The sequence below is a fragment of the Protopterus annectens genome, chromosome 15.part0 (genome assembly GCF_019279795.1).
Source record: "Protopterus annectens isolate FY-2018-M chromosome 15.part0, PAN1.0, whole genome shotgun sequence".
Lineage (NCBI taxonomy): Eukaryota > Metazoa > Chordata > Ceratodontiformes > Protopteridae > Protopterus > Protopterus annectens.
This window is the reverse complement of record NC_056749.1, coordinates 649,185,548-649,208,478: the sequence shown is the minus strand read 5'-3', so window position 1 is coordinate 649,208,478 and position 22,931 is coordinate 649,185,548. Positions and strand designations below refer to the sequence as shown.

Genomic DNA, 22,931 nt, shown 5'->3' with positions numbered 1-22,931 from the left:
AAACTATAATTTAATTACTTACAAAGCCGTTTACTGTGCATGGATTGTACTTTAAAGACTGGAGTTTGTTAAATACCTTTTTGATGTCAGAAAGTTGATTAATATCCTTTTTGTAAAGCATCCATAAGCTCTGTTAATTAAGATCAAGTCTCATGATGCAGATTAACTATGGACAGTGCCGGCTGGCAAATAACAGCAACAGAAGTAAAACATGTTTAAAACCTGTTAGATACCTCATTCATGTCTTCCACCTCTTGTTGATAAGTGAGTTCAGGACCCGGCCTACTCTGACCTACGTCAGGGACCCTTGCCAACAGTGGGAGGGGTATATGTGCTCCTATTGGCAAGTCATAAAGCCCGGCAGCCCTGGGACAATAAGCTACTGGCCGTCTGGTGTCTAGTTGCCCAGCCTGGGATATCTGGGATAGCTCTGTTGAGCAAAATCTGGACATAAAACCAACCAATCTGTCAAACATGAACTGAGAATTGCTACGATTAATGTAGGTTCACTGACAGGACACTGACTGGAAGTGGATGACATGATAATACTGAGGAGGCTGGACTTCCTATGTATCCAACAGATGGGATGAAAAGGCAGTGGAGCAAATGCACTTGGCTTGGGATCCAGAATCTACTACTCAGGAGGGGACAGGCTAGAAATGGTGTAAGAACTGTAATGACAGAGACATTTCAGAAGGCAGTGAGGGATGTCAATAGAATTAATGACTGACTCATGGTAGTCAGACACCATTGTAATGATAGGGCACTATTCATAATCTCAGCCTATGCCCCAGAGCAGGGTTGTAATAGTGAGGAAAAGAATGCATTCAGACAGCAGTTGCAGGACCTACTAGATGAAGCAGGACAACATGAATTGGTGTTGATAATGGGTGACTTGAATGCACATATCAGGACAGACAGAACAGGATATGAAAACTACCTGGGTTCACACGGGTATGGCAACAGGAATAAAGAAGGAGAAGCCATTCTAGGCTTCTGTCTGGCAAATGGCCTGTTAGTAGCCAACACATGGTTCAGAAAAAGAAACAGTCACAAGATCACATACAACAGTAGCAATCATGCAACTCAGATAGACTACTTTCTAGTAGGGAAAAGGCACTGAAGTAGAATCAATGATTGCAGAGTCATCCCTAGTAAAACAGTTGGCCCACAGCATAAACCACTAGTTGCCACAATCAGCTGCAAGCAGTGGTCAGAGAAGGAGACCAGGCTGAAGACCTGTTAGTTGACTGGAGAGAAAATACAACAGTTCAAGGAATTATTCAGAGCTCTAGCACCCCAAGAAGAGGAGGAAATAGATGGATTTAAACAAGAATGGCAGCGCCTAAAAACAGCATGTGTTAGAACTACCGAAAAGATATGTGACCGAGCCAAGTACGGAAATAAGGTACATAAGGAAAGCTGGTGGTGGAATGCAGATGTCCAGAAAGTCATCAGAAGAAAGGAGGAGTCCAGGAAGAAGTGGGAGATAGAAACGACTGAACAGGCAAGGAAGGACTACTGGTTGGCAAACAAAGAAGCTAAGAAAGAAGTTGCAATAGGAAAGAATAGGGCATCGGAGGCACTCTACCAACTTCTGTAAAGTGACTCAGTAACTGGCACAAAGAAACAATATCAGGTTGCAAGGCAAAGACAGAAAGATAAAGAAGATAGTTAGACACCCTTCATAAGGGTTGCCAGCAACAACCTGCTCACCAGTCCACAGGATATCAAAGGCAGATGGAAGGATTATTTCCAGCAGCTTCTGAATGAAGAAATCCTGACAGAAGCTGTACTGCCACAGAAACAACCTACGATGAGAGAAGAAGAAGGAGCCCACCCTAGAAGAAGTAAAAACTACACTAAGGAAAATGAAGTCAGGGAAAGCAGCAGGCTCAGATGAGGTCACAGGAGATATGATAAAGATGCTGGGTGAGATAGGGGAGAAATGTCTCTTGAGGGTACTAATAGCAGTGTTGAGGGGAAAGGCATATCCCAGATGACTGGAGAATAAGCATACTCATGCCAGTGTACAAGAACAAAAGGGGACATCCACAACTGTGGGCAGTACAGAAGCATCAAACCCCATCACACTGCATGAAAGTTCTGGAGAGGGTGATTGATAAATGGATATGTGAGGTAGTAGAATGTAAGATGGGAGAACAGCAGTTTGGATTCAGATCAGGAAGCAGCACAATTGACCCAATGTTTGCATTGACACAGATACTTGAGAAGAAGCTAGAGATGAGGAAAAAGTCCAACTGGGCATTCCTAGACTTGGAGAAAGCATATGACAAGGTCCCAAGAAAGCTGATCTGGGCAGTACTGTGGTGGTTTGAAGTCCCAGAAACATTGGTGGAGTTAGTGCAAGCTGTGTACAAGGACCCAATGACTCAAGTACGAACAGTGTTCGGCCTCACAGAGGGGTTCCCAGTGGGAGTGGGTGTATACCAGGGTTCAGCTCTGAGCCCACTGCTGTTGGACTACATTAGCAAACAGGTTGGAGGGGACAGACTAACAAAGTTGCTGTAGGCTGATGATGTGGCACTACAGGCAGGCTCTGAGCTAGAACTTCAGCAAAGGATAGGAAAATGGAATGCAAAACTGAAGGCACATGGGATGAACCTAAGCACAGATAAGATGGTGGTAATGGCAGCAAACTGGGGAAATTAGAAGAAGCTGAGAATAGAGATGGAGGGGAAGATAGTGGGACAGATAAACAGCTTCAAGTATCTGGGAGGGATGGTTGAGGAGAAGGGAAGTCTGACTGAGGAGGTAAAAGCTATAATCAGAGGGGCTGCAGCCAACTGGCATTGAATGTCAGGTGTAGTCTATGACAGAAGAAAGCGTGATAAGCTGAAAAGTAAGGCGTACATGACAGTGGTGTGACCAGTACTACTGTATGGTACAGAAACCTGGGCAGTAAAGACAGCTGAAGAAGCTAGAGGTGATAGAAATGAAGTGTCTGAGAAAGGTGGTAGGATGCACTCTGTGGGACAGACAAAGAAATGAGGACATAAGACCAGAAGCCAAAGTAGCTCCAATTGCAGAAAAGATTAAAGAGAACAGATTACAGTGGTTTGGACACATGCAAAAAAGCAGAAGACAATCTGGTGAGGAATATTTGGGACAGACAGGAAGAAGGTAAGAGGAAGTGAGGACATCCAGCAAAGAGGTGGATGGATTGAATGAAAGAAGATCTGCAACAGTCAGGCATGAGTGCTGAGAAGGCAGGAGTGTGGCACTGAATCGAGAGATGGAGACAGTTAACATGATACCCCGAACACATGTAGAAAAAATAGGAAAAAGGGGGCTGATGATGATCATGATTTACAACACCCTGAATCGGGGGAAAAGTATGTAGAAGTAAACCACCATTCGGGTTAAGTCTCATTCAGCCCCTTCTACAAACAGGCTGTTCTAAAAGTCTAAATTGTAGACACCAGCCAGGGTTTTCCTTCAGCTCCACAAAACAAAATATGCAACTGAACTTCCCTCAGGCTGAATCCACAATGAGCCACACCCAGGTCATCCATCTGCATGAATCGCCCATTAGAGCCCCTGCTCTGGCCTATGATGAACCTTCAACTGAATAACTAACTTCCTGATTTGCTTCTGTCAAGCAAAAGTCCTTCATATGCCACTCAGCTGGCAACTAATCTTCAGTTAACTGACTAATACAGTCTCCTATTAAAATACTGTGAGAATTACATTAATATGTAATTTGAGAAATATTCAAAGGCAAACTATCCACTGTCCGATATATAAGATGCCACAGATGTCTCCCTCTCACCACAAAATGATCCAGTTTGGACTCATAGTGATGGGTTATGAGACTTCCGTAACCCATCAGCCTTCCTATTAGCTAATGCCGGTCTGTGTGTAACTCTATATTGATAAGGTTAGAGGGATAGTGTCCAGCAGCAGAATTTTGTGTTGCCATCCTGTTGTTTCTTCAATCACTCTTGGGGTCATTATTGGTCATGATGTTAAAATGTCTACCCAAAAAAAGACTATAAAACTCATTTTACAGTCAAATGCTCTCTGTGTCTGGCTGAATACCCTTTTTAACTTTACTGCATTTTTTTACTTTAATATCTGGTGACAGAACTGCTCCCAAATCACTAATACACCCACATGTAAGTGAAATTCCTTCATAATGTCAGAAATGAGTAACATTGCCTCAAAAAATAATATTTGTTCAGTTCCTTAAATACTCAATCTGCTTTGAGACCACTGCATCTTAATAGGAACCTTTCCTTTTGTCAGGTCTGTCAAAGGACAGGAAATAGTTGCAAAATTAGGTACATATTTTCTATAATACCCAAGTAGTTAAATAAAAGCCTTTGTCTTTTAGAGGAGGGTATAGGTCAACATTTCATGGCCTCTATTCTAGTTGCGGCTTTACCACTTCGCTTACCCTAAGGTGTCCAAATACTTTGATTCCACCATAGTCAATTAACTTGTCTTACCATTCACAGTCAAGGTTTCCTGCATCATTAACGTAGCATTTTAGTAAGTGAAACTTCTGAATCGATGATCATATCATCCGGGTATGCAGCAGCTTATTGTGGGCGGGCTTCTGTATTTTATCAATCAGCTTCTGAAAGGTGACTTGGAGCTCCATTTAGGCCATATAATACTAAGGTATACTCAAACCGACCTTTTGGGGAGGGGGGTTACAAAGGATTTGTTTTTCTTTAGGTGAGGGAATATTGTCTGCCAATACTCCTTTTTCAAATCTAGTGTTATCAAGTATCTGGCCTTTTGTAGTTCTGTATCAATCTTTGGCATGGGATAGCTTTCAAGCTTTCAAATGCTATTCATTTCCCTAAGGTTGCTGCAAAATATGATCCTGCAAAATATGATCCTGCCATCATGTTTAGCAGCTAGCACTGATTCTTCCAGCTCTTCCAATTTGGGCATCTTTTCAACTTGTACTAGTAGTTTTCTGTGACTCTGGTACTCTTACTCTGACCTTCAGTCCAGGTTTTGCCTGTATGTTGCATTCTATCAGTTTAGTTTTCTCTGGCATGCCTAACAGACTTATCCAACTGCATAAAAAATGTCTTATTTCTTGCTTTAGTTGTCCTGACAAGGATTCTTCTAACTTTACTTCAAGAAGTAATTCTCTGGTCTTTTCTTTAAGAATTGCAGCTTGCAAGCTAACCATGGAGTATTTACTTCTTTCTGTACTGTCAGCATTTTAACATGATGGATTTATTCTAGCGGTTTCTTTACCAGTTGTCACTGCATGTATTCTTTCAAATATCATAAAAGGCCCATACCAGTTTACCAGAAATGTGTTCTCTGTGGAAGGTACAAATAATAAAAATGAATCCCTACGGATAAATTCTTTAAGTCAGATATTCTTATTACAAAGTTGTTGCATCTCTTGGGCTTTTTGTATGCGCTCCTTCACTGTGGGCATAACTGGCTTTAATCTAATACAAATTGACGTAATGTCTAGCATACATTTAAATAGTGTTTTCCCCATCTTTCCACCTCTCTCTATGGAGAGTGATCACTTGAAGCTAACTGCTACTATCTAAACACTTAAAATCTGGATGATTTTAAACGCAAGCGCTAAACTTTGTTCTTGTTTTATTAGGTTTGATTAACTGATGTCAGCATACCTTAAAGCTTGGGAACATGGGAAACTACTCACCCACCTATTTGAAAATATCATGTGATTATGTGCATGCGTGTGCATGTGCATATATGCCTGTTTGCTTCTGAGTGTGTGCGTAAGTGTGCATGTGTATACGTGTGTATAAAATAATTCTAGCTAAGCTTCAATTACTGTTGGCATGGCTGCAATGAAGTCACTGGTTCAGTCTGAGGCAAGTACAATCTTGGGCAGCCAGTGATTATAACTGATTTGTAGCTAGACAGTGTGGAGATTATTTCATGATATACAAAGCTAAATAAGTTAGTACTGCTGCATATATGCCGTGTTGCCATTTTTAATAGTTACCAGTAGAGGGAGTCGAAGCCCATACTGCTAGTTCCGCCAAACATTTGAAATATTGATCATTGCTGGGTGATATTTTAGATTGTAGCCCTGTCCATTACATTTTAACTGGTGGTAGTGGTGAAACCTTGTGAACCTGACATATATATTCACAAAACAGTCTGGTTAACAAAATGTGTTTATAGTATTGCAACCACAAGGTATTTTCTAGGAAGACTAGTTAGGAAAGAAACAAACAAGAGTACTGTGGAGTAACGCAAAACACCAGTGCCACATCTGACTATAGTGCAAAACCAAGAGAATTTCATATGAAAGTATTTCATATAAGGACATGATAGCAACCTTGTATGCATGGAGACAGACAGAAAACAACTATACATACAGAACATGCAGCAACCCGATTTAGACTGTCCCAGATGCATTTGAATGTTAGCAGAAATTACAGAGCTGGTATTAGCGTTGGAGCTTGAGGTAGCTGACAGAATGAAATAATATGAGGTGACAAGAGTGTGAGAGTCCAGACAGACAACAGTGTGAAAAGATTGAGAGACAGTGCCATCATGACAGGGAAGTGCTGGCCATTCATCAAAGACACACCAAGTCTGAGGGAAAGATGAACTCTAGATGACAGGGCTAGTAACAAATTATTTCCTTAGTATAAAGAATGGTTGGTCATGCACAGCATTTGAAAGAGTGTGTAATCAACACTAAATTGATAAGCAACAATAGGTGAGGTGTGTAACTTACTTTGCTCATTCTTAAGACAATTCATACTGTGTCCAAAATATCAGAAATCGAGTGCTGAAATTTTGATAATGCTGAACACTAAAGTGCACAGAATATTATTTACCGCAGACAGAAGAGAGGCAGAAGACAGTGTGAGTGATTATATTCCTGAAATAAGCACTTCCTCTCATAGGGAGTACGTGAATGACAAGTCACACCATTTGAAAGGGTCTATATTATGTGATGGAAGAATCTTTTCTTCGAACACATAAAAATCGACACATATACAGTGAATGCTCTAAACCGCAAATGGCCACGTCCTCGAATTTTTTCCTCGGGAAAAATTTCAGTTGGTCGTTATCGGGAATTGTTCTTTTCTTCAATGTAAAGTGATCTCGGAGTTGGTATATTTAGTTAGGGGAGGTGTGGTGGGCATAGACCCCACTTAATTAGTGTTTTAAAATTTGTTTCTTATTTTACGGCCACGTGAATTTTTTTCCTGAGGAAAAAATTTGAGGATGTGGATGTTCGTGGTTTACAGCATTTGCTGTACACTTGTCGATTATCATGTGTTCAAAGAAGAGATTCTTCGATCACATAATATAGACTCCATTTGAAATGCTATGACATTTTAATTAAGAAAAGGGAGACATCAGTTAATTCTTTGCCTGAAGACACAAGTGTCTAATTAACACAGCAGAGTGTAACACTGCTGAAGAAATGAACACAACTGAGAAGGAAAAAGTGCTTGGAAACAGTACCAAAATCACTACAAACCAAAGCACTTGCAGAACCAGCAAACAAAACGCCTCTTCAGGTCAGTGAACCAAAAAGAGTTAACGCCAAAAAACAATAACTTGCGTTTTCATCCTTAGACTTCATCAGAATGAATAGTTAACCAAGCTAGTAATCTCCTTAAATAACCCTCCCTTCCCATTGACAAAACAATTAACCAATTACAACATTTAGTACAATTGAATGTAGTGCATTCAAGGTGCAACTGTAAAAATGCAACTATAAAAACTCCTAAAACAGTTACTTGTTACAGTAACAGATTTTTAAAAAGCAGATTTTAAAAAACATTGAATCACATAATTAATATGTAAATACAGAAAATGCAGGCCATCAAATGTAATGTAGTAGAAAGAAGTAAAAAAGATGTATTACACCAAAGTTTTAAATTGTATTGAAACAAAACCACTGTGGTAAACTAGTAAAACACTGCCAAATACTGGTCAAGAAATAATGCAAAAGACTCTGAGTCTACAAATTGGGGGGGGGACTTCGTCTGTGCAAGGATGGTTAAAATCTAGGTGTAATTTTTCTGTACCTAGTGAGGATACTAACCGAAGGTTCAGGTTGAACGAAGGTAACAGTTATAGCATGAATGTGAACCTATTGTATGATTTAATGCTTAGATACAAATCTTTAAATATGGATAACTGTTACTTACAAGAGTGTATTGGGAGGGGCATTGTGCCCAAATGATTACGTATTTATAAATATCCAAACAATGTTAAAGAGGGTAGTGAGTTCCATAAAGAACTCATAAAAATTTTTAATCATTGTGGTTTGGATATATTGCAGGCCATCATTAAAAACAACGAACAATAAATGGACACATTACTTAAAGACATAGAAAAAACTAACAAAGAAATTACCACTGATTTACTATTCACTGTGGAAGAAGAAAGATCCAAATATTTAAATGTGAAAGGAAAGACTGATGAAAAGTGCAAATTTTTATTTAACAGGAAATGTAAGAAGCTTGATAGGGAGTTCAAAGAAAATAGGGAAGAATGATGTTACCCTAAACCCAAAAAAATTTTAAGCATCAGTACAGGAATCACACTGACCATATGGGCGATGATTTACAGGCAGAAGATTTGGCCCACCGAGAATGGGGTCATGGAGGGGGCTATAGTAATTATTCTTTTGGGGAAGTTATGGGGGAGGGTACGACTTGAACGACCCTTTGGATTTTCCCACACTGAGGAGATCCGAGAGGATAAAACAAAGAACACCAGTCAACTACTACCCCAACAGGGGGGGAATATTCGAACAGGAGGAGATACTAACCCCTATTAGCCCCACTCGTTGTTTGATACAAGACAACGGTATAGCAGTCGAGGGGTACAGGCACAAGTATCACAATTTTAGTATATACAATTATAGTAGCCTGGACATCAACTGCACATACTTTAGCTTGTTTAGTAAAGGTTTGAAGTTTGTACCTAGTAACAGAAGTCAAATTACGAATGTTCCGATTGACTTAAATTTGTTTTTGAGAAAAAAGAACTTAGAATTATGAATGCACCACGAAAGGGGGGGGGCATGAACTTGATTAAGAGAAAAAGTACTTACAATCCACCCCTTCACCCCCAGTTAAAAAAATTTGAAACTCAGGTAGAAAGGGAGCTTCAGCAGGGTCTGAATAAGAAAAGAAGACAATATAATTTAAATAAGGAAGAACACGCCCTCCTGGATTCTTTAAGGAACAACCATAAAGTCAAGGTTATGAAACCCGACAAGGGGGGGAATTGTCCTTATGGACAGTATTATTTATTCAGACAAGATGTTGGATATGTTAAATAACACGGACAGATACTCTAGAGTTTCACATAACAAAGTCAATATAGCCCATAGGAAGATTGATTTTATTCTTAAAGAACTGGTTGATGAAGGCATGATTAGTCAAGATACCTATCACTTTTTAATTATGGACAAACCAATAGTACCATCTATTTTTGGTATACCCAAGGTCCATAAGGATGTGGACAACCCGCCACTCAAACCAACTGTGGCCCTTTGGCTAAATTTTTGGACCTAAGGTTAAAAAGGGTCTGGTCTGAACAGGCAGGCATTCTGAAGGACTCTTGGGATTTTTTGAGAAGTATCAACAATGACTTATATAGTGACAAACTCATCTTTGTTACTTTAGACATCCAGGATTTATTTAATGTCATTCCTCACAAGTTAGGGTTAGAATGGTTCAAAGAAGCTCTTAGAACTAAAGGAAGATTTGATGAAAACAGTATCTTGGTGTTTATGGATTTAATGGATTTGGTACTAAGACACAATTTTCTGTATTTCAAGGGTGAGTTTTTAGGCAGTCAAGTGGAGTAGCCATGGGGGTCAGTTGTGTCCCCATGTATGCTAACTTGGTACTGTCCATTTGCGAAGAGCAGTTTGTTTTTCATTCTGTATATTCTCAATATTGGAAATACTATTGACGTTACTTGGATGATATTTGTATGTTTTGGATTGGACCTGAGGAGAAACTAATAGAATTTATCGAGTACGTCAATAGCACTACTGACTTCCTTAAATTCACCCATAGCTTTTCTAGGGAATACTTACAGTATTTGGATGTGATGAGTGAAAAGATACCTAAAGTCAGAAATTTTAAGTCCAATGTTTACAGAAAAGTGACTTTTTCAAACTCCTACTTGTTTTACACTAGTGCCCACCCTTTCAAACAAAAGAAAGGAACTTTGAAAGGGCAGTTCATCAGGAGTAGTAGGATGACTACCCTTGATAGGGACTTTGATTCAGAAAGTAAGAAATTGAACGATATGTTTTTGGAAAGAAATTACCCCCTTGCTTTAATAGAAGTAGTATTAAATGAAGTAAAAAATGGGTGGGGGAGAGATTTAGTCCCATCTTAGGGGTATTGGAACACACTGTAACCAACACAGAGAATACCCCTACCCCAGACACAAATTGGAGTAGTAATTTCATCTTGAATTTAAGTACTGACACTTATTTGGTTAAAGACATTATTTCTAGAAATTGGGGGGAGTTTGGGGACTATTCTGACATGAACTTGTATATTCAAGGACCCTCTGAAATTTACTTATAGGAAGGGGAAAAATATTAAGGAAATGTTGGAATTTATTAAACCAAAGCAGAGTAGGCAGAAGAAAGGCACTTTTAAGTGTGGGGCTTGTTCCCAATGCTCACATGTTATACAGGGGGAGAGTTTGTATTTAATGGAGAGGAAAACAAAGTTAGAAACTAACACATTCTCCAACTGCGACATCATGGTGGTCATATATATCGCCATTTGTAAACCCTGTGGAGCCTTCTACATAGGAAAGACCACAAGGAAGTTTAAGAGGCAAATATATGAACATCTCTTTGACATTAGTAAGCAAGACACTAATAATGCACTATTTAGACATACCACACTTTGTAAAGATGCAGTTTTTGTTTTTTTTGTCATAGAAAAAATAGAACAGGACCCTTGAGGTGGTCCCTGGGAGACAACGATAGTGTACAGGGAACTATTTTGGCAGTTGAGCTTGGAAGCCAACAGTGAACCAGGCTTGAATGATTATATTTCTTTAGCCCCTGTCCTTAAACTTAGATCTGCTAAACTATAATGCCTTTATTTAGCATTATTTCTTGACCGGTAGATGGCAGTGTTTTACTAGTTTACCCCAGTGGTTTTGTTTCAACACAATTTAAAACTCTGGTGTAACACATCTTTTTTACTTATTTCTATTACATTACACTTGATGGCCTGCATTTTATGTATTTATATATTAATTATGTGATTCAATGTTTTTTAAAATCTGCTTTTTAAAAAATCTGTTACTGTAACTAGTAAGTATTTGTTTTTATAGTTGCATTTTTACAGTTGCACTTTGAATGCACTACATTCAATTATACTGTTTTAATTGGTTAATTGTTTAGTCAATGGGAAGGGATGGTTATTTAAGGAGATTACTACCTTGGTTAACTATTCATTCTGATGAAGTCTAAGAACGTAAACTCAAGTTATTGTTTTGTGGCATTAAATAAATCTTTTCGGTTCACTGACCTGAAGAGGCGTTTTGTTTGCTGGTTCTGCAAGTGCTTTGGTTTGTAGTGATTTTGGTACTGCTGAAGAAATAGCGAATGGTGATTTCTATCTAGTCAATAGGGTGCAACTGCATAGGAAGTGGGTACTCAGCATCACATATGGGTGTAAGAGAACCAGTGAAGCTGTATAAGCTTTTAGAGCAGGCTGCACAACCAAAAGGGAAAACACAAGGCCTTTGAGTAAAATGTTTTAGTGTAGCCAGATAGGGCTTGTAAGATCCATATGTCTACAGCAAGAAGGTTGGTAAAGAAAAAAGCCACCTGAAAAAGTTAATAAAAGCAGCAGGATAACAGTGATTGTCTTGAAATTGAAAATGCACTGGGTTATAAGGGTATATGCCCTTTCCTAGCCATCCTGATACACTGAAAGTTGTTAGCCTGCTTTTTAAATTGTGTTAACTTAGCCTGGGGGTTTCTGCTTGCATTATAATCTGTGCTGGTCACATTTTTTAATCATTCTGCTCATCTTCCGAGTGTTGACTGCTGAGATTCACATGCGTAAATCAACTGACAAACTTTTCTCTGCACGTATTTAATATTAGAAATTTGTAGATAATTGTTATATATAATATAATACAGGGAGATATCCGCGGTGGTGATGCTGCGGTAGCGTTGTCACCTCACAGCAAGACGTTGTCCCGTTCGATTCTCAGCTAGAGCATCTCCTGTGAAGACATGCGTGAATGGGCGTACCTTCGTTGAAGGTTGTGCATTAGGGCCGGCAACTCAGCACGTAAAAATCAACTGCCAATCATTAGCGGACCCTAAACGGGAAAAGCCGAAAGACACAACAACAAAAAAATATAATACAGGGAGATAATACACCCTGTCTCTAGCTGCAGTTAGTCTCCTACCCTCCCTTCCTGTTCCTGTTGTGGTGTTAATCTTGGTGGCTTTGGAATTACCTGCCCCTGCTGTAAATCTGTTTTTGGACACTCCTACTGGGCCCATCTCTTTTTCTCACTCAACTGAGTACAGTGAGATCATATTTTGATTTCAGACACTCCTACCAGTCCCATCTCCTCTTGAGCTGCTTTTACATAACTGCCTTCTACCTTAATTTGCTGTTCATTGTGCTTTTAAGTGTTCAAGTGCTCTTACTTGATTTTTCATAAACTTGTTTTTGTAATTTTTAACTTATCTGCATTTATTTAAACTGTATTTGCCTTAATATTGCTACACACAAGTGTGCTGTACTAGCTTGTACTGCATTTAAAGTGTTTTTGCTACTGTCATTAGCTCAGTCTTTCTAATACAGAGAGAACTTTTTGAGAAAGTCAACCCACTTAACTAAAAAGAAATATATATATATATATATATATATATATATATATATATGTGGGTCTACCTGATAACACCAACATGCCAAAACACCGACAACGAAATAACTGACAAGATAAAACCGAAAGTTAAAAAAAAATGAAACTTCACATGCCCGACAAACCACAATCCCGACAATCAACAAAACAAATACCTTTCCCGAAAAACACACAAACACAAGCACACCAAAAACCTTACAAATCTACACTAAACCTTACATACACAACTATCTATGCACTAACCTTAACCCAAACCCTAACCTTAAGGTCCATCACTATCGCACACTTACCTTACCTGCACCCTAACCCTAACTCACTTAATCTGCCCCTAACCCTTAAGTCTTTCACTACTGCACACTTACCTTACCCGCACCCTAACCCTAACTCACTTAATCTGCCCCTAACCCTCAAGTCCGTCACTATCGCACACTTACCTTAACCACACCCTAACTCACTTAACCCGCCCCTAAACCTAAAGTCCGTCACTATTGCACACTTACCTGACCCGCACCCTACTCTAACATCCGTCACTATCACACACTTACCTTACCCACACCCTGACCCTAACGTCCGTCCCTATCGCACACTTACCTTAACATGTCGGTGTTCTCAGTGTCGGGATTCTCAACTTTCGGTCTTCTCCATTGTCGATCTTCCATTGTCGGCGTTGTGGTCTTTCGGCATTTTCAGGTAGACCCATATAGATATATATATATATATATATATATATATATATATATATATATATATATATATATATATATAAATTCCAAGCTTGTTTTCTGCCTTTCCTGTAAGTAGTCTAATCCAGGTACAGATTTGCTGTATCCGGGACTGTTTGTAAGCTTCTGTGCCCCAAGCCTTTTTGTGTTGGAGGGAAGCCTTCTAGCTTATCAATGGGAGTGGTAAGCACAAGGTAGCCTATCTACAGCAAAATCCAGATACAGATTCTTAGTTTTAGCACTTGAATTTGCTTATTAATGCTCAGCACTTGTTCAGAACTTGTTGTAAGCACTAAATAAACTACAAATTACTACAGCACTCATCCTTCCTCATTACAAAGAGGAAAACAGTTTTGGTACTTACTTACTTTCCTCACTTGCTTAGAGAAAAAAAGCTCTTGTACTCATTTTCCTCACTTGTCTAGAGGAAAATATTTTTTTATTCAGGCATGTCCAAGGGTCAGCTCCCAGTGTTCTCTCCTTTCTATATGATGAATCTGAGCATCTTGGGGCAATGTAGAAATTGCCTCATGTACACAGACAACCCTCTCCTCTTACCACCCAACACTACAACCTGTGAGAAATGCACTTATCTAGCCAAACTGGAGGTAAAGCTCTCGCCAACCAAGACTGAACTTGATAGTCAAGAGGAGAAGGTTAACACTTGCACCACACCACACTCATCACATAGTCCCACTAAACCTACACCACCAAAATCCACACATAGAAACACAAAAACATTCGCGGAGGTTCTCAATAATAATCTGCTCAAGCAACAGAGACCTCCAAAGCAGAAATGCAAGCAACGTCCCACCACCAAAATAACCCAAATGACACATAGCACACAGGCTCAGTGTGCCACTCAACCACAGTCCATAAGGCAAAACAACGTACCCAACACACTAGTCATACATGACTCTATAGTCAGGCACACTGATGTCCCACTCACCAGGCTAAACAAGAAGGTCACTGTCAGCTGCCTGTCGGGTGCCAGGATCCGCCACATAACCCACGCACTCAGGTCACTCCACAACAAGTACAAATATGACTCTGTCATTGTCCATGTTGGTGTCAATGACCTGAGATGTACCTCCCTGGAATACATGAAAAGAGACATGGAAGAACTCTCCGATCTTGTAGCCCAGGCAGGTATGACCCTAGCCCTGGGTAGCATCCTGCCATCGCCCAAAATGATACTGCAGTACAAGGAAAAAATGATTGACTTCAACAATTGGCTAAGCTTCTGGTGTCATTCTAAGGGGATCCAGTATCTGCCTGGGACGACATGGTCAACAGACCACGATGCTTTGCCAGAGATGGCCTGCACCTGTCACCCCTGGGATTCCGGGTACTGGCAAAGGCTCTTGCCGCCCCTATAGTGCCTTTCCTAGGCAAAGTTCAAATGACAAATTCACCACCATAACAGGAACAGGCAAGCAAAAACTGAGGGTAATGCTACTCAATCCTAGAAGTCTAAATCTCAAAATGCACTCACTCGAGGCGTTCCTTAAAATGCAGAACATTAATGTCTGTGCAGTGACTGAGACCTAGTACAAGGCTCCAGAGAGCACCCCTGCATTACCAGGCTATAACTCATACCACACTTTTTAGCCAACTAACCTGGACCAGACCACCAAAGGCAGAGGTGTGTCCATATTCATTAAGGATATCCACACCTCCAGGCTAGCTGCTTAGCATAATGCAACTGAGGTTATCCAAGTGCAACTAACTCTGGGCAAAGCTGCAATCCAAATTGTAGCTTGCTACAGATCCCCACCATGCCCCAGGATTCCCACTCCTCTTTTATTAATATACTGGAAAATATTAGGGTTCAACAAAACACCCTAATATTGGGCGATTTCAACTACTCCACCATTAACTGGGAAAACTACTCATGTACCAACACCTTCATTCGGCACTTTCTGGAATTCATAAATTCAAATGCCCTGGATCAACTTATCCAAACCCCCATCAGAGGCAACAATATCCTAGACCTAGTCATCACCAACATGAGTGACCGGTGTTCCAAACCTTAAGTAAACTCCTCTTTGGTCAGATTCGACCATAAGCTAATCACCCTAGATATCCACATCCCGCCCCCACCCCCCATTAAAGAAATCATGGTAAAAAATTTCTCCAAAGCCAACTTCATGCTTTTTAAGACAGAAGTGGTGAACTTCATGACACCCATGCAGATGGACAATACAGTTATGACTGCTGAAACCTACACAAATGCACTCTATAAGCACTTACACGAGTGCATGGATTGTGCTATCCCAAACAGAACCAAGATGCTATCCACCAAAAAAAGGAAGCCAATCTGGTGGTCCCCTGCCATAAACAAATTGTACAACAAAAGGAAGAAACTGTTGCAAAAGAGAGTAAAATCCCATGAGTGGAAGAGCTCCCTAGTCAGCCTCAGCAAGAAGCTGAGATCCCTTATAAGATCCTCCAAAGGTAGCTAAGAAAACAAGACTGCCACTGATTCTAAGGACAACCACAAAGCATTCTATAGCTATGTCAAGAATCTCAGTGGCAACACCCAGATCTGCTCTGAGTTACAGCACAATGGCATAAAAATTACAGAACCAACTGATATTGCCAACATCCTGGCAGATAGGTTCAGTGCTAACTTTACCCCCCCTCTCACCCCCTAAAGGCCCATATCTATACAGGAAGAATGCAGAGCCCCTGTATCACAACTTGACAGGTAAAAGCAGCACTCACTAAAGCTAAAAATACAGCATCCATGAGACCGGACAACATCCCAGGCTGCGTTTTTCACAAACTTCAGAACGAACTGGCTCCCCACCTAAGCACCATGTTCAATCATAGCCTCACGTCAGGCTTTGTGCCCACTGAATGGCGCACAGCAACAGTTATCCCACTCCACAAAGGGAGAGCCACCACTGATCCTGGGAACTATCGCCCTATTAGCCTGACGAGCCTGGTCTGTAAGGCCATGGAACGTATCATCATGGAATTCATAAACAAAGACATTGGTAACCTCCAAACTCTGGATCCCACCCAGTTCGGGTTTACACATATATAAATATATATATATATATATATATATATATATATATATATATACACACACACACGCGGCATGCAACTGAATACAGCTGGAGTTTCTTCAGTCGAGCTGCATAGGGCATCTGCTTGAGGCCAGTGATCCTCTTGGTGAGGTACTTCTGTAGTCTTTCCAGTTGTTGCAGGTGTCTTGTAAGGTACATCCCAAATGGGGCATTGTACTCTATGATGGGTCTCATGAGTGATGCATAGAGGGGCCCAATGACCTCTTTCGATCTGGATGCAAACCCTTTTGTGATTAGGTGGGCCACATAGAAGGATTTTCTAACCACTTTGGCAATGTGATTATCAAAGGAGAGGTTAATATCTACTTGGGTCCCCAGATCCCTTATTACGTCTTTCGTATTTAGGGGGCTACCACCTATGTGATGTGGGTACTTTTTTTTTCCAAAAGGGATGACTATGCACTTTTTGGCATTTAGCTTGAGGACATGGTTTTGACACCAGGTATCTGTCTCAGTGAGACCGTTTTGGAGGATGTCTTTGTCAGCAGGAGAGTCAATTATAGCCCCTAGTTTGCAGTCGTCTGTGAACTTGCTCAGCCATAGTCCTCCTGTGCTTGCCTGTACCTCTGAGAAGTATATGCCGAACAGGAGGGGTCCTAGGACTGAGCCCTGGGGAATGCCACTTGTAACCAGTTTAGAGTCAGATCTAGCTCCCCCAACTCTTACCATGTGGGTTCTGTCCATGAGCCAGGTGGCAACTCATCGCGTGACGTAGGGGTTTATGTTCAGGCTGGTGAGCTTGTCTATAACACCTGAGTGGGGAATGGTGTTGAAGGCCTTTGCGAGGTCTAGGTAGGCTGTGTGGACCACCTTTCCCTCGTCTTTAGCCTTGGTAACTGTCTCAAAAAAGTCCACCAGGTTTAGGAAGCATGATCTGCCCTTAACAAAGCTGAACTGTGTAGGGTCCAGTGTTTGGAGGTTCCCAATGTCTCTGTTAATGAGATCCATGATGATGCGCTCCATAGCTTTGCAGACCAAGCTAGTCAGGCTTATATAGCAATAGTTCCCGGGGTCCATTGTGGCTCCACCTTTGTGAAACGGAATAACCGTTGCTGTGTTCCACTCTGTGGGCATATAGCCTGTGGAGAGGCTGAGTTTAAACAGTGTGTTTAGGTGAGGGGTTAGTTCATCTTTGAGCTCATGTAGGATGCAGCCTGGGACACAGTCCGGTTCCATTAATGCTGTGTTTTTGGCTTTGGAGAGGGCTGTTTTAACCTGAGTGTCTGTGATTTCAGGAGCACTACATTCTTCTGGTATAGTTATGGGCCTTTTGGGGGGTGAAGTTTGCACCGAACCTGTCTGCCAGGATGTTGGCTATACTGATCGGTTCAGTGTATTTTGTGCCATTCTGCACTAACTCCGAGCAGATCTGAGAATTGCCACTTAGATTCTTGACATAGCTAAAGAGTGCCTTGTGGTTATCTTTGGAGTCCATGGCAATTTTTCTTTCGAAGCTAGCCTTGGATGATTTTATGAGGGAACGTAGTATGTTGCTGATGCTGATCAGGGATGTCTTCCCTTCTTGGGATTTTACTCTTTTCTGTACTAGTTTCCTCTTTCTATTGTATAGCTTGTTTATGGCAAGGATCCACCAGACTGGTTTCCTTTTCTTGGAGGAGTGAGTCTTGGTTTTGTTTGGGATAGCATGATCCATACATTGTTGTAGTTGCCCGTAGAGTGCATTAGTAAAGGATTTTGCAGCTTGGACACCATTATCCTTTACCATGGGGGCTTTGAAACTTCCTACCTCGGTCATAAGTAACGTGAAGTTTGCTTTTGAAAAGTTTTTCACGGTGGTTTCTTTGACCGGGGATGGTGGCAGAATGTGGATATCCAGAGTGATTAGTTTAGGATCAGATCTAACCAACAAGGGGTTGATGTCCGGTGTGGAACACCAGTTACCCATGTTGGTGATGACCAGGTCCAATATGTTGTCATCTCTGGTGGGGTGTTGACCAGTTGATCCAGGGCATTTGAGTTTATAAATTCTAGGAAATGTTGGGCAAGGGAGTTTGTACTTGAGTAGTTCTCCCAGTTAATGTTTGGATAATTGAAATCACCCAATATCAGGGTGTTTGATAGGACCTTTATGTTTCCCAATGTTTCCAGGAATGTGGAGTGGGGGTCCTGGGACATGGTAGGTGATCTGTAGCAAGCTATAATTTGAATAGCAGTTTTGCCCACTGTTAGTTGCACGTGGATGATCTCTGAAGCATTGTGCTGTGCCACTAACCTGGAGGTGTGTGTATCCTTGATGAATATGGATACTCCCCCGCATTTGTATTTTGGTCCGGGTTTTGTGGCCGAAATGTATGGTATGAGTTGTAGCCTGGTAATGCTGGGGTGCTCTCTGGAGCCTTAAACCAGGTTTCTGTTACTGCACATATATCGATTTTCTCCATACTGAGGAGTGCCTCGAGTTTGTGCATTTTGAGGTTTAGACTTCTGGCATTGAGTAGCATTACCCTCAGTTTTTTGTTACTGTTTTATTAACTGCTTTAATGATGAATAATAGTGTAGTAAGGATATTGTGGAGTAGGCATATATGTGTAGTAGTGGCTTGCAGGTATTCTCAGTGAAATCCTCGCCAGTGATTCTCTATTAGTAGAGGAAGATCTCCTTTCTACCAGTTGGTGTAACCATGCATTTGGTATATTTTTAGTTTTGTGACATTTGCTTACTCATATATAGAGAGAGAAAGATAGAAAGATTTATATACATATACACACACATATGTATGTATGTATGTAAGTATATATATATATATATATATATATATATATATATATATATATATATATATATATATATATATATATATATATATATATATATATATATATATATATATATATATATATATATACATACATACATATATATATATATATATATATATATATATATATATATATATATACATGACTTGAGTATGGCATCTTCTTCTCTGATATGAATTGTAGTATTAAATGTCTCTGGCTAATCAAGTTCACAAATTGTTGAAAGTGTGGGTCTATTATCAGTTCCCATAAAGACACTCGGATATTCCAAGAACACCTAGTCCAAGAATCGCTGTCTAAGCATGAACATTAACATCAGTACAGCTTGAGAAACGGGTACACTCACACATCTGCAATATAAATGATTCCCCCTTAAGGAAACAGTTACTGTCACACATCTGCAACATAAATGATTCCCTCTTACGGAAAGAGTTACTGTTACACATCTGCAATATAAATGATTCCCCCCTTAAGGAAAAAGGGACTCACACACCTACAATATAAATTATTTTAAGGAAACAGGTACTCTCCCACATGTACAATATAAATAAATGATTCTTCCTTAAGGAAACAAGGACTCTCACACACGTACAATATAAATGATTCTTCCTTAAGGAAACAGGTATTCTCACAAATATACAATATAAATGATTCCCCCTTAAAGAAACATGTACTCACCTCACGCAAATATAAATGATTCCCCCTTAAGAAAACAAGGACTCTGACACATCTACAATATCAATGAATCCCCTTAAAACATATACTGCCATTAGACATCAAGGTATCTTTACAGATAAGGAACTCTCCTTTGACCTTCACATATCCTCCGTCCATAGGAAAACCTTGTATGTCGTCCAAATGATTACTAATGGCATTTACTCTTGGTCAAAAGAGGTTATTATTCCCATCTACTTGCCAGTCATTGGGCACATACTAGAATACAGTGCAGCCTTTTCTATGTACTTGTCCAAACACCTAACCCATCTTGTAAAAACACAGCAGTTTCTCACTAAATATCTCAGGTATGAACAGTTACCAAAAGCATTTCATATTTCTGTTAGTCTTATGGACAGGAGAGAGTAAACAGTTAAATGTACCAACAGAAATGTGGTGACTAGGCTTACTTGGCATATTGCTTAATGACAGCCCATGAACCTACGGAGAGCACGTCTGAATAATAAAGTGTGCAAGCAGATGATCTGCACACAAAAAAAATGTATCTTTTAGGGGTCAAGGGCCTCCATGCTCTGCTCTTTTTCTATAACAATTCTAAAATTGCCCCAAAGCAATAGAAAAAATAACCCTTTCACAGTCTTGGAAAAAATGATATTTAAAGGACTGGTCTTCAAACCTGTTAATGGCTCTGATGTGAGTACTAGGCTTGCTAATTTTGTGGTAAGGGGCTAGTGTTTACCACTCACAGCTTTACTTTCAAGTAGTTTCTTTTTCAGGAATTTGCCTGTAATTTTACTACTCAAACAATGTTTGCATTTAGTTTTATCTATTCCTGCAGTTAAAAGCTATTTTTCACTTACTTTATAGACTATCTAATGTAGGGTAGAAAAACAAAGTCTTACAAAAATGTTATTTTCCCCTTTCTATCCCTCTCCTGTTATCCCACATACATATAATTGCTAAGTCACAATGCTGTTGAAGGCCCCTTAGTGCAATCACGGCTTCAGTCCTGACTGCAGTCACTAAGGTGAATGGTACTGAAAGTTAACCTACTTCCTGAGGAAACATGGCCTACTGTCTGTCTGTCATATATTACAAGCAACTCTGAACATCTAGGTGCCTTATTTATAATTATTATTGTATCAGATCTGGTTAAATATTATAGACAATTATATCACGTGCTTTAGACATGCCACTGTATGTCATACTGAGAGTCTGACCCATTATAGTAATGCAGTAAGACAGTGTCACCTGTGTGGGCATACTAGTGGTAAAACATTATCTGTGTGCCTTTACCCCTTACACTGAAAAACTGTAATGCAGCTAGTGAAAAGGAAGATCTTTAATAAAAACAGCATATTAATGTGGTTAACTTTTAATTACAGCTTGAAATCTGCAACAGTAAATTTTACTGATACATGTAACAATCTGGAATAAAATACCTCAAATTCACGGCGCTTTTCATATATTGGAATGATCAATTTGGAAATGTCAGATATCAGTTCGTATCTCTCTGCCTTCCACAAGCCATCGACACACCTCTCAAGTAACTCTACCAACACCTCCTATAAAAAACAAGGCAGGTTTGAAGGCAATGTAGATGCATTACATATCAATATAAACAGCTTAATTAAATATAGCAATATTACCCAAGAAACATATTGAAATTACTGTAAATAAAAATAATCAGAAGTAATGCAAAACACACACTTTTGTATACCAGACATAACTATAAAAATTATCTGCTTAAATACCCCTCATCTGTCTGGAATTTGGCAGAATTTCCAGATTTCTGCCTCATATTTTTGGTCAGCTCCTCTCAAAATTAATGTATTCTGGCAAAAAAAATGCATTTAATACAAAATCTGCATTCTTACAACTTTCAGTTTAACAGAAGAATATTTAAAATCTGTCCCTGATTCTGGGTTTTTGACTTCTCATTGTTTTTGGTTTTGTCAAGAATTCTTGTGCTTCTTGATGCTGAGAGGTATGACAACTAAATATTTCAAGTATATTGTATGTAAATTATATAGTATTTATATCTATTGTCTCTTGTAACTTCTCATTCTTTTATCCAAATAAAATCCCAGTTTCTAAACTATTTTTAATACCAGCTTCAGAACTTGAGTAAATAAAATGTTCTAACATACACAATCATCTGCATAGCTCACAGATACTAGAAAAATTGCCAAATGTATACCAGATTTAAGAATTTATGAAAATATTTCCCAAAGAAAGTGACAGATTAATACTGACTTTATGAGATGGTCACTACCACAACCCAACATGACCAGAAAATGTCCCTTGAACATTCTTGTTGTCATCCATTCTATTGCTTGGCACCTATCTGAATGAAAACATCAGACCAACACATTCATTACCCATGCAGCTACTCTGTGCAGACATGCACCATGGTGAAAATATTGGATCCATGCTTTTAAAATCAAACATCTACTATGTTCTAAATATTATGTGATAGGATTTACATCATTAGATGCTGGTTTGCACCTATATTAAGGGCAACTTCAGACCCACAGGTGACCTCCTAAAGTAAGATGGACATTAATATGTCTTGTCCTCTGTCAAAGTACATGGACCAGAACCCCCTCCTCAGTCACACTGTTTCTGCAATGCTATCTCCAATGCTATCTTCTTACTACAGTTACACATGCTAGTGATGCACTATACACATTGCAATGCTTTACAGCATATCCCTTCACTCTGTTAACATCAGTGACTGTTTACACCCACAGGCACCCTGAGCCATTCTT

The 22,931-nt window shown here is 39.7% G+C and overlaps 1 protein-coding gene across 1 annotated transcript in view; it reads right to left on the bottom strand.

Moving 5' to 3' along the window:
• DOCK11 (dedicator of cytokinesis 11) overlaps positions 1 to 22,931 on the bottom strand; it is a 1,858,863-nt gene that overhangs the window by 389,412 nt on the left and 1,446,520 nt on the right. Inside the window, exon 46 of the mRNA XM_044057487.1 lies at positions 21,603 to 21,725. Within this exon, the coding sequence (XP_043913422.1) occupies positions 21,603 to 21,725 (123 nt within the window). The remainder of the gene's footprint in view (positions 1 to 21,602; positions 21,726 to 22,931) is intronic.